Here is a 13,258-nt window from a genome sequence, read left to right on the forward strand (position 1 = left end):
AGGAGCGCCAGGGGGCGCCCCAACACATGAAGACCTGAATCCCTCTGCAGCAGCCGCGGGTTCGATTCCGAGCGTTGGCTGCCTATCTTCCCCGATTTCACAACGACATGTCAATAAAAGCAAAAATGTATTTTTTAACAACAGTGGCTGGTAAGGGACACTTTTCAAGGTTTGTTTTTGTTAAAAGTGTATTTATATCAAAGAAAATTAAAAGCAAGAGGTTATCACGAAAATGTAAAATACACATTTTATTCAAAATAATTCCAAAACACTTAAAGTTAGTTGGGTTTTAATTTTTCAACTTGTTTTTTAATTTGTTCTTGTGCTTTGATCCATTTGTTTGTATATTATTAATCACACCAGCTAATATATTCGTTACATCCGGTTTAGCAGACGGACGGAGGATGTGGACGTAACCGGATGATAACGCTCTTGACTCCTGCGTGTCTCTGACACATCCTGCCAGGACCGGAAGTGTCTGGGATTCTGCTCAAGCTCCAAAACAGTCGCTTGTAAAAAAAAAAGAGAGACGGAGCGAGCAGCGTCTGCATCTCTTCACACACACACACACACACTCCATCATCATCATCATCATCATCATCGTCGCCCTCAGCCGGCTTCCATTCATGCCGAGACCATCGGCACGGGACATGCTCCACCAGGTCAGGCTTCTTAGGCTCCGCGCTCATGCGTAATTACGCACAATCCAACGGGAAATGAGTATTAAACGCGGTGGCTAATAATTCGGATGGCTCTTTTATTCCTCGCGGATTTCTCACAGGTCTGCGCTGTCGACTGCTTGGACACAGGAGAGGATTAAGTTACTGCTGCTGGCGGTGGATTATTTTTATTGGCCTGCTCTTGTCACGCCCGAGTCTTTGGCGATCCATTCCCCAGTGAAGAGAGGTTGCTGAAAAAAGCCAGGTATGCTCGTCCACTCGAGAATAATGACCCCGCTGTTTCCTTGTCTCGTTGCTGGATTAACTACGAGTTAATACACCTTTGTTCGGCCCTTTGTTACTCCTGCCTTTACTGGTAGTTTCCTGCCTTCGAATCCCCATTTCCTTGCATTGTGTGCAGACAACAATGCGATTAAATGGTGTAAAATGCTTTGTGACCATAAAGCAGGTTGTTAAATGTCTGATCCTACAATGGCAGCACATCATTTATCAACTCAGACCTGAATACCCATGCATGTGTTGCAGTCATGGCTTCCACTTGATCAGTTTTATCCCCACAAGCACAATTTGGACTATTTCCTGCATTCCTGCTCATTACAATGTGCTTGGACAACTGTGAAGCATTAGGTAGATGGCATATAGAGTTACTGGCTCTCTTACTTCAGCAGCTCTGGCTGACCAACCCCCTCAGGGCCTTAGCATGTTTTGGTCTCAGGCGGATCATGCCCTTTTGTCCACTGAAGCCTGACTGTACTTTGCAGGACAGACTCCCGGTATGAAAGCATTCCCCTGCTGTTTGGACAAACCCAGCTTTTCTCTCTCTCGCAGGCTGGTCTAAAGATGTGTGATGGAATTTACAGACGAAACTAAAGAACAATGGAATGGAAACATAATACATTTGAGAAGTGCTTGTCAAGTATTTAATATATGACAGATAACAACAAGAGATATTAGAATGGCACTTAAAAGAGCATATACCTCCTCTGAGGCCCAACTTTCCCCTTAGATTCAACCCACCTGCCCCAAATCATACTCACTGATGTCAGTCTCCTATATATTAAGATTATTGCGTTATTTCTTAAGAAATTCACACAAATCTTGGAAAAAACCCCTGTCTTGCAATGTAAAAGAGATTTTTTTTTTTAGCTCTTCCCTGACCCATTCTGCGTCCTTCCACTAAGTTTCATGATGATCTGCAGAGTAGTTTTGGTCTCATACCTGTACTGCTGACAATCTATTTGGTGGAGATATCAAACAAACTAACCACAAGTTCAGTGAAAAAAAAAATGCATTTGCATGTTGGTCCATAAAAAAACTGCAGAAGTAGTTTGACGGTCCGAAATACAGTCTGAGACTAAGTTAGCTCAAAAAGACACGAAATGAAAGCTAGAGAGCAAAACCCTGTAGCTTCTCCTCTAATGTGTGATGTAATCGATTATTTGGACGATAAAACATCAGCGAGTAGGAAAAAACTCCAGAGATCATCTTTGTCACAGTTGCAACGATATGAAACTGAGAATTAAAAAGCAGTAACTCCTCACAGTTCAGATGCTGGAAGGAGAGCGTTGCTGCTCCTTGTTTTTCAAATGTCTGACATTTATTTTCTTTGTCCACAGTTATGTCTTTCCGGCGAGGTGTGGTGAGGCAGAGCAAGTTCCGCCATGTTTTTGCTCAGGCGTGGAAGGCCGAGCACTGCATCGACGACGTCAGAGTGTCCCGTGTGACGTGGGACACCTCCCTCTGCGCGGTCAACCCCAAATTCATTGCCGTTATCATCGAGTCGGGCGGAGGAGGAGCCTTCCTCGTTGTTCCCATCAGCAAGGTCCGAGCGTCTCTGCATCACGTCCAGTATCAGATTAACAGTAGATCAATACTTTTAAAAAGCTTCAGTCGTCCATTCTGCTACCATAAGTGTTTTCTCACTCCACATATAGCTAATGCTTGTGCAGCATTTCTACAGATCCAAACAGGGGACAAAGGTTAAACTATAAAATGTAAAATATTTGTCAAACGAGCTGTCACAGTGTCACAGTCTAACTTTCTGTTCCTCCCACAGAGCGGCAGAATCGACCAGTCCTGTCCGACAGTGTGCGGCCACACAGCCCCGGTGCTGGACATCCAGTGGTCGCCTCATGACGACAATATCATTGCGAGTGCCTCAGAGGACTGCACAGTGAAGGTATCCTCCCAGTCGCAAGGCTTGTGGGTGCACTGGTGGTTTGCGGCACTTAGTTACCGCTGGTGTTTGCTGCCTTACATAACCAAAGACTGTCCGACCGATTTATAAAGAATTCCTCGCATTGGCCCAAAAACGTGGTGAAAAACAACGACGCTGGCATTCCGCCTCCATGTCTTTGTTTTTATGCTGAAGTCACATTTGATCAGTTATATCTTGTGTTTGTTTATTTTGTACAAAAGACCAAAATGTAAAAATTAGAGGTTTCATGAGTCATTATGTCGTGGCTGTTACTTCCCCTGGTGTTAGTGATAAGCTAAGATAACCATCTCTTGGCTGTAGCTTCATAATTCTTGCACATTTCAGCTCAGAAAAAAGAAAAATGTCATCGTTCACCCTCAGCAATGAGAAAATGCATTTCTTTAGTCCTTGTTTTGCTGCAGTTAATGTTTTTGGAACACCAATTTTCTTTTCTGTGACCAAGAACAAATTGTGTTAGCCAATTTAAAGGTATTCTACATGAATGCATGTTGTTGTACATAAACAAATGCCTGTTGTGTTGCCTGTAGGTGTGGCAGATCCCAGACGGGGGCCTGACAAGTCCAATGAATGAGGCCATTGTGACCCTGGAGGGCCACAGTAAAAGAGTGGGCATCCTGGCTTGGCACCCAACCGCTTTCAACATCCTCCTCACTGCAGGTAACGCCATTCGTCACTTTCTGGTTCCACATATTGGTTTTAAAATAACTTCTTGGATTTTTTCTTCGTTTTTTTGGCATCATTATGTGTCATTCTTGAGTTGTTTACCAATTTAAATCCCCAGAAATGTAATGTATGTTAATGTCTCTGTAAGTATTTGGTGTTCAGTAACAGCCTGTTCAAACACTGCTGCGTTAAGCGGAGGATGTCTCGCTCAGGAATTCATGCAGTGCAGATTTACAGTCACGCGTGATCGACCGGATTAACCAGAAATATAACTACGCTCTGCTGCAACTGCAATGGATTAGGTTTCATTTGGCAAATGTACAAGACTATCAAGATCATCAAGTTATTAGATACACAATTCATGTTAAACCTGTGTGACATTGTGAGCTGCTGGTATTGCACGCTCGCATTATTTACAGTGCCTCATTTTCCAATTCATGAAATTTAATAATGCTTGTGCAATTTACAAGACCAACTAAAGTAAACAAAGAGGAGATATCTAACAAACATGTAACAGAAATTAAGAAAGCAACCTCCCTAACATACCGGCTTGTACTTTGCTACGCAACTACTCGCCATCTTAAAGCACCCTTACTCAAATAAGCAACATTCAATTGGATTAAACCCCCTAAACTTGCCACTGAATCAAAGCATTTTTTCGCTCTAAGTATCAATCAAAGCTACAGTTTGGAAACTTAAGTGTTTATTGAGTTAAAGGAGACATATGAGGCTTTTCAGTTGTTTTTCCTCTAGTATGTAGTATTGTTTGTTTTGTGTATGTAAAAGTTATGCAAAGTTAAAAACCTAACATCCACAGTAAAGGGAGCTCCTCTCCACCACATAAAACCTGAAGCTCTAAGAAAACCCAACCAACATTGTGATGTCCTGCTGGCCCATGTTTGCATATTGCACACCCAACGGCTGGACTGGCACGCTCCCTAGGAAAGCCAGGTAAAGCAGGAGCAGAGCAGACTGGACTGTAGCTGGAAGGGGAAAAAAAAAAACAGGAGCTAAAAGTGTTTGAGGCATTTAATAAACCATTTCTATTTCGACTTGAGCCCGAACATGAGCATAATATCTCCTTTAAAAGACCCAAAGGTGAAAATTTGACTGGCAGTATCCGGAGAATATGAGCAAAGGACCTAGAAACTGTCGTCAGATTTTTATTTCAAATGTAGCTAAGTTCTGACAAATGGCAGTTACAAATTCGTATCTGTTGTTATCAAGGAGGATCCAGCAGATGCCATCAGCTTGTGAGCCAATTGCCTTCTGTCCCCATATTCGCAAACAGGCACCTAAGATTTAAGAGCACGGCCATAAACACTCCTCAATAAAATGCTTTGCTGTTAAACAGCCCAAGGTTAGCGTGATAATGAACCCCAAGGACTTATTGGAAAGTACATCTATAACCATTTCCCAGATCTCCCCACTCAAGCCTCAAACGTCTTGTGTCCTACTCCACATCTATAAAATCGGTGTCCTCCGTCTGCGTCCTTCTTAAAAAAATCAGACCACATCCTCCATAAACTTCCACCGTCAGCCTTTTGCTCCTCATGTCCTCGCTCCAGAGTAAATATCAGACAGACATCTCCTCTATGTTCTTCATCCAGCATTCATGCACTTAATTGAATTGCCTGCCTCCTGAACTTTGACTTAAAGTCATGTAAAGAACCTTAAACTAATTTCTTTAACTGTAATGGTCAGGGTGAACATTTTTCCCTTCCTGTGTACTCAGCTCTTCAGCTCTCTCTCCCCAGGCTGTGATAACGTTATGTGTGTGTGGAACGTGGGGACGGGGGAGCTCGTGTACCAGCTGAGCGACGCCCATCCAGACCTGATCTACAGTGTCAGCTGGAATAAGGACGGCAGCGCTGTCTGCACCGTCTGCAAAGACAAGGCCCTGCGCGTCATCGACCCTCGGAGAAACACTGTCCTCAAGGTGAATATTTGCAGAGGTTGTACAGTTGCGCATTATGCGTGCACATATCCTGACAGTAAAGAAATCCCATTGTGCTCCATTCTCCTTTGCCAGGTCAGAGAGAAGGTCCATGACGGTAGCAGACCTATGAGAGCTGTGTTCCTCTCTGATGGGAAGATCCTGACCACAGGCTTCAGTCGTATGAGTGAGAGACAAATGGCACTGTGGGATATGGTAGGTCGCTAGCACCCCGAGGTATTACATCAATATTAGAAAATTCTGATGTGCACTACTTGCATCCAGTAATTACATTGTTTGTGGGAAATAGTTTGCCCTTTGTTTAGTGAAGGTTGGGATGCATTAGATGGACATTAAGCACTTATAATAAGTATCGGATCAATATTTGTGTCTTACAGAAAGATCTCTCAGAACCAATGACTGTACAAGAAATAGATACGAGTAATGGAGTTCTTCTACCCTTTTACGACCCTGACACCAACATGGTCTACCTGTGTGGAAAGGTATATGCTCAAACACAAATTCGCCCAGCTGGTCATATTTAGTTTGATGCACTCATCTTCATTCTCTTTTATCTTCTTGTTTTTTAGGGGGACTGCACCATCCGGTATTTTGAGGTGACAGATGAATCCCCGTATGTTCACTTCCTCAGCTTGTACAGCAGCAAGGAGCCGCAGCGAGGGGCGGGCTTTCTTAGTAAAAGAGGCGTGGACGTCAACAAGTGTGAAATTGCCCGGTAGGTACAGTATATTTAGTCAGATGTATATTTTCCTTCCTAGTGTTTCGGTCAAATTTGGGTTAAAATGTGACGCTGAGTAAAAGACACAAGATGCAAAACATCCTGATAAAAGCTGTGTCAGTGTGTATGTGGTAAAAAGCGACACAGACCCTCGAGGGGTGGAGGGCGTTCCAATGGTCTGATTGGTTCATTAATGACATTGAGCTAAGCCAGAATGAGGCCTTTATTTGATTCATGAGATAAGATTTCATTTGTAAAGATTGGAAGGAAAATCCAATGAGTAAAAGTTTCACCTTAACTGGGACTCCTTTGTGTATATGAAAAGCAATTTACTTTATAAAAATATATAGACAAAAGTGATAAGTGATATCATATGGAAGTCTGAAAGTCTGTAGAAACACTACCTCATTGAAATTCATGGGTAAATATAGAATTACAGGAGATTTAACCACTTTAAAAGGTTTCTAATTCCCTGCATTTTTGTAGGTTCTACAAACTGCATGAAAGAAAAGTGGAACCCGTCTCTATGACTGTACCACGCAAGGTAAGACATTAACAATTGGAGCACGTCATTATAACAATTAATACACTTTACTTATTCACCCCGTCTCTATCTTGCCTCCCCAGTCGGATCTTTTTCAGGGAGACCTTTATCCGGACACTGCCAGCTCGGAGCCAGCTCTCCTGGCTGACAAATGGATCGCCGGGCAGGACGCACCGCCGCTGTTGGTCTCCCTGAGCGGTGGGTACGCGGCCCCTCCATCCAAGCACAGAGACACCCTCAGGAGCAAGCCCAAGCTCGCCTCACAGGACTCTGGTGCCGGGGCTGCCCAGCCGTCCTCAGGCAACGCAGCAGCTCCCACACCTGCGCCCACCAAGGAGCCGGAAGAAGAGGCACCACAGCCACGAGTAGCCGTGAGAGACACAGATGGAAATGTGGAGAGGCCAAAGAGAGAGGTGAGTCCATAGAATGAGACATATCAGGCCTAATGGAAGAGCCGTTCCTATGAAGAGATATGTTCATAAGTTATGCAGACCAGAGATGTTTTTTTAAGCGTTTTTCATATCGAAACTTTTCTTCTTTATGTCAAGTAAAGGTGTAAAGGTGCTGCTTTTGTCTGTATCTTAGTCCACTTCTGAAAAAGTCTAGACTGTCCTCTCTGCGTCTCTGAAATCAGGACTTCAACCTCTGAACTTCTTTTCACTCCGTGATGCCATTTTCGTGAATGAACATACGCAGCTGTCACTTACACACTTTTTTGAAGGTAGATTTGTTTGTTGAATCGGACAAACTCGCCATATGAAGGAGAAAGTACACCAACACTTTCTTACATGAGGCCCATTGACCCCATGTCTTTCATGCTCTGAGTCATTTTCCTGACATGTTCTGTCTCTTCTCTCTCCTCAGGATGACGTGCTGAATGAGCTGTTGGCAGAAATGAAGGCTTTGCGGGCCGTTGTTCTCGCTCAGAGCCAGAGGATCGAGCTCCTGGAGCGTCAGCTGGCTCGGATTGACGATGGGGACGTATGAGGACGCGGGAGACTCACTACATTCAGAGGGCATTCCCTCGAAATCCATAGACCATAGCCTTACTAGAATCAACTTTTCCTTAAGCTGTGTAAGTGGGAGAATGTAGTGTACAACTGTGATTCACAGTGGCTTACAGCTAAAGTCAACTATCGCAGTGAAAACAAAACTGCAATTTGTTTCTGTAAGTTTTCCAGATTGTTGGTCGGAGAACCAGGTGTCATCTGCGTAGAGCGAAATTTAACAGTGGAATAATGTCTGGTTTTATGAGGGAGTGTAGTAGCAGCTATTTGGTGGTGCATATATTGGAGCTTTGCAAAATTCAGTGTGTTCATTTTGAAGGTTTATGAAGCAGTTACACCGGCACATTGCCTCAAATTAATACACAAGCTAGGAACTAGCGTTATATTCAAGCTAATGAAGGTTCATATTCTATAGCAAAGCAATTAAGTACCTCTAATATGATTTTCTTCCTCTCTGACGCGCTCACAAATGTAACCATTAGGGCTATTTAATCAGGTAGTTAAAGCTGCTAAACAGTGATGTCAAATCAGACCCTCTATCATTAACTCATCTCGTGACTTGTGCTTTTGTTTGACTTGTAGGACGCTGTGTGTGAGGTTGACGGTAGGAAAATCTTCTGGCGAACAAATCATGACCTTGAAGGAGCGATGTGTTTGAACGCTAGCTGATGAGAGCGTAGCTTAATATTTATGTGTAGTGTAATTCCGTGTCGTCGATGAAAAGGTACCGCTTGTGAGTTTGTAAAGATAAAAAATACGCAGAAAAAAGCTCGCCCCTTAAACTTCTTTTACACTTGTCAGTCGTGACATCTCCTGAGCATTTTTTCAAATGAAAACTCTAACATGAGTTACAGTCTCGCTGTTAACACACTAAATTCAAATCGTCAGTTTTGCAGCAACAAGAAACGTTACAAAAAGTTACTCTAACCCATTTTCTACATTTTGCATTTGTAATGGTGTTGAAACTGATTTTTTTTTGGGGGGGGGGGGTGTTTTGTATTTGTTTTGTGTTTTTTTGCCATTACATTTAAAGGCACTTCTTCGTCAGTCAGCCAGTCATAGTGCAACAATGGTACATTCCACATCAAGCTTTTCCATTCATTACTTATCTTGTGATTTATATTTCTGTCTGCACTGACCTAACACTAATTGTGAAACCAGTAGCATTTTAAATGAGACTACATTGTGAAAGCTCAATAAATATTCATTCCTCCTTTGTATAAATGAAGTGGCTTTTTATTTACTTATTTATTTATTAGTTGAATGTAAGGTGGTTGCTGCTTTACTAGCCAAACTGTATGCAAACACAAATACAAATACTGCATTCATCAAGTACTGAAGCAACCAAAACCTTCATGCACAAATGTTCATTCGGATAAAATGATTAGATAAAGATGATTTCTGAATTGGGCTTAAGTTGTGAAACGTTTCACACAAGGTTTGAAATATAAGACCTATATTAAGCACAACAGATAATAAGTAATACCTGACACTCAGATTTACTTTACACTTCACTATCAAGCTGTTTTCAAATCCATGTTGCTCTTGTTTGTAGTTTTATAAAGTGTGTTAATATCTGGATTGTTGACAAAGAGCTACAACACACTGAGACGTTACAAACGTTGGATGCCGCCAAAATGTTTCTTTAGACTCAGCAGAAAACCTTTCATATAAACTGCACAGTTCTTCTCCAACTGTAAATGAAAAAGGCCTCATGCTCTGCACACCACACAATCGTGGGTGTTTTGGGTCCCTCAGTGGCAAATACAGATAGTCGTCTTTGCTAGGGGCTGCGCCTGTGGCCACTGAAGCAGAAAACAGGATGTGGCTGACTTGTTTCACAGTCTGCATGCAGCTTTAGAACTCTGTGCGTTCTTCTGATTGGTTCTCATCTTTGCAACCATGATAAATGCTGCCTAAATCAAATGATCATCTGGAGCAGGCTGTAATTCTTGGGGTTATTTGAATTTGACATTTTACACGCCCCGGCATCATCCCCTTCTCTTCTGCTCCCCTATAATGAGCTGATACTACAACCCATTTAAAAAAATGACAGTGCATCCTTCACGTGTCACAGGAAACCATTGTATTATGTTCATTACACATGAAATCAAGTAAAAATGTGTATATGTACTCAGAATATGTTGCGTAATAATCTACACTGAAAGTGACAAAAGACTATTTCCATGAATAGTCAAAATTGCTGCTTGATTTTTTGTCTTCAATCTGTTCTCGATGCCTTTTGCACCCACCTTCCACCATCTACAGAGTTTCAGACCCCTCACCACATCTCATGCACACACTCTCTCTCTCTCTCTGTCTCTCACACTTCTACTGTGTCACCACTCAGTTCCTGACTCTTCTACACATTTGGCTGCACAAACTTTATCTCCCGCTCTCGACTTCAGTGAGTATTTCACAATTTACTTTCTTCTGTTTTAATAATTCTTAACAATAGTTTTGTACATTTTCTTCTTATCTAAATAGTCTAAATACTAAATACCTCTCTACAATTAAAACTCCATATGCATAATCTTAATATTTCACATTTTAAACTCTTGAACCATTACTTAATGTACATGTAAGATGGTTTTATGATTACAGCCTTACAGGCATTAATTTACCACTTAGGTCAGTTACCCTCATACTTTTCAGCTCTAAGTGCATGTTCAGTGATCTTACTTCATCTCCTATTAGTATTTTAAAACTTGTTTTTGCAGTACTTTATGTATCTTAGTACAGTCACTGAACCATGACTGAAAAAAGTTTTCTTCCACACTTAGCTGACTGATGCTGTTTAATTATAATTTTGACAGGAAACGAGCGATGCTGTGAGCGCTCTGCTAGTTTCCTGTCATTCCACATGCATGCAGGCAGAGATAAAGTTCACACAGACTTCTTGTTATATCTCCAGAATATGTATGTATATTAATATTTACTCTCCCACATAATTTGTGACGTATTCAGGCTATATTTGATATGTATTATCATTAACTTTACTTTCTTTTCTAGATCCCGGATGTAAATTTGCCCGAGTTGAAGGCAAAAACCAGCCTTGAACTGAGACACCAAGCCAGTGGGACTTTTCTACTTGACAGAGAATTTGCGAAAGAGGTGCGGTACATTTCTGAATCCAATCTGACTCAGTACTGTGTGATTAACAGTTTACTAAAACTCAGAGGATTTTTTTTTTTGACTTGGTCCAAACTCTCTGCATAAGATTGTATGTGAAAACCTGAAAAATAATTGAAGTGATGAAATCCAAGCACTGAATATGTGACATTTTAACTCCTAACAAACATTTTTTCTGTCTTCATTTCAGGCATGGTTGACTCTACTGTGCATGATAGATCACAAACCAATAAGACTATCATAATCCTTTGTTTCTGCCTAGTAGGCCTGATGGTATTACTGTTCTACTTCTACAAGAAGCTGAACAAGGAGAGTAATGGAGAATACACCATCCGCCGCATGTGGCATAAGAAAGGATGGATCATGGACCAGGGGAGGGCTGCAGCACTAGCTCTTGGGACCGGTCTCGGATTGATTCGCAGTGATTCAAATGAGGAAGAGGAGGAAATGCAGGAGGTCAGAGATGAGGAGGGACAGTTGGTGGAGGGGGGTTGCCAGGGGAGTGACAGCGAAGGGAGCAGCCAGGAGGAGGATGAGGAAGATAATATGGAGCAGGGAAAAGGCGATAACACCTCACATTGTACCTCAAGCTCAGTGGGTTCAAAGGCAGGGGAGGGAACTAGGCTGACGGGTCAGCGAAAGGCAAATGTGGAGATGGAGGTTAAAAGGGAGGAAAAGGAGGAGGAAGTGAAGAGTAAAGGAGAGGGAAGAGGAGAGTCGGGATTGCTGATTGACCTGAAGCAGTTTTCTGGAAGTGCGATCTGGTCTGAAGAGGAGAAAATGGAGAGGGAGGTGACTTCTCTGTGAGTACAGAAGAAGGAGGTGCACTGATCAAAGAAGATCTTTTACCAGCTCATAAAACTACTTCAGTGGGTTCTCCACAAATTAGTTTTTCAAATTATGATTCGACTGCGTTAATATAACTTATAAACGTTCATTTACACAAACTTAACTCATGTTACCAATTGAAGTGGCCTGTTTCTATTTAACTTGGTCAGCAATTTTCCTTTTTCAGTGTATAAATACAAAGAAGGCTGAGGAAAATGTAATAGAAATGCTTATCCTTTCTGGAAAAAATAATAATAAATACTGCAATCAGCCTATAAAACATCCACTATGGGTTTGCTTTTAGTTACAGACACTTCCTGTTGCAGCATCAAAATAAAAAGCTGACTGGTGAATGAAGCTGGTATAAATATACAGATGTATACAGTTTGTTTAAGAATATTGTGTTTTATTTTGTAAAACTGACTCAGTCTGTTAAGAAATCAGATTTTGCATTGTTATGTCAGCCTTCGTAATGCAGTACGTTGTGGAGTGTAGTACATCTTTAACTGCTTCAAATGCTTTTTTGGAAATAAAATAATACAGACAGACTTCAACATGTTCTTCTTTTACTTAAGTTCATTGATTACCCACATGACAGAACAATGATAGGAACTTTATTGAAAATGCAGATGTGAAAGTGAAAAGAATATTTTGGCGGGGGCCGAGGGTTACTTTACAATATACTTCACGCTTTATATGTGTTAAAAAAAATGTTGCCTTTGCAAAACCTACAACAACAATCATATATTGCCTGTACTGTATATATATATATATATATATATATATATATATATACAACATATGAACTGAAGGTGTCAACATACAGGTAAATAATTGTGGATCTGGCCGAGCTGTTTAATGACATTTCCAATTGTCTCTCATTCTTCTACTGTGGTAAAAGTAACTTTCTGCAAAACTACAGTTAAAAGTATTTTGAAGAATCAAAAGTAAAAATACAAAAACATATTATTTTTGATTTGTTTAAAATGGTATTTTATCACATGATGCATTTGCACATGAAGAATACTGAGCTCATTTCAACTACCATACTATACAAATCTATAATGAGGCATTTACAATTAGTAGCCTGTGTAAAAATCACACTCAACATCACACAATTGTAGTAACCACGCTAGACTGTATATAAAAAGTATATAACAACAAGATAATATTTTCTACAACTTTTTACACTAATTCAATTATATAGCAAATTTGGCAGCCCTCTGTCAGCCAATGGGGATGTAGCTCAGTGGTAGAGCGCGTGCTTCGCATGTATGAGGTCCCGGGTTCAATCCCCGGCATCTCCATTTCTTTTTCCTTTTCAGATTAAAACGCACATCACGAGAAGTGTTTTTCATGTGATTGTTTCAACGAACACGATCAACTCCCTGAACACACTCGTGATGTTTCAACAACGAGCAGACGTGTGTGTGTGTGTCTGTGTGTGTGTCTGTGTACACATGACAGTCCCTCCTCCATTGGCCGAACGGAGCTCTGGCCCGAATCTGATT

At 41.3% G+C, this 13,258-nt stretch overlaps 1 protein-coding gene, 1 long non-coding RNA gene and 1 other non-coding gene across 3 annotated transcripts; all 3 read left to right on the plus strand.

The window, feature by feature from the left end:
* The first annotated feature begins 433 nt into the window (after window positions 1-433).
* On the plus strand, window positions 434-9,011 carry coro1b (coronin, actin binding protein, 1B). Its single transcript, XM_020107385.2, has 12 exons — window positions 434-662; window positions 782-924; window positions 2,297-2,502; window positions 2,737-2,859; window positions 3,426-3,555; window positions 5,319-5,500; window positions 5,594-5,713; window positions 5,896-6,000; window positions 6,088-6,233; window positions 6,723-6,780; window positions 6,864-7,193; window positions 7,645-9,011. Exons 3-12 carry the CDS (start codon window positions 2,299-2,301, stop codon window positions 7,765-7,767), a joined length of 1,521 nt encoding a protein of 506 aa, XP_019962944.1. The 5' UTR covers window positions 434-662; window positions 782-924; window positions 2,297-2,298; the 3' UTR covers window positions 7,768-9,011.
* Window positions 9,012-10,028: 1,017 nt separating this feature from the next.
* LOC109642552 (uncharacterized) lies at window positions 10,029-12,301 on the plus strand. The gene is made up of 4 exons (XR_011239902.1): window positions 10,029-10,194; window positions 10,604-10,706; window positions 10,800-10,901; window positions 11,110-12,301. It is a non-coding gene; the product is annotated as an uncharacterized lncRNA (long non-coding RNA).
* A 681-nt stretch (window positions 12,302-12,982) lies between these two features.
* trnaa-cgc (transfer RNA alanine (anticodon CGC)) lies at window positions 12,983-13,054 on the plus strand. Its single transcript has one exon. It is a non-coding gene; the product is annotated as a tRNA-Ala (tRNA).
* Window positions 13,055-13,258: the final 204 nt, after the last annotated feature.

This window comes from Paralichthys olivaceus, chromosome 22 (assembly GCF_024713975.1).
Source record: "Paralichthys olivaceus isolate ysfri-2021 chromosome 22, ASM2471397v2, whole genome shotgun sequence".
Classification (NCBI taxonomy): domain Eukaryota; kingdom Metazoa; phylum Chordata; class Actinopteri; order Pleuronectiformes; family Paralichthyidae; genus Paralichthys; species Paralichthys olivaceus.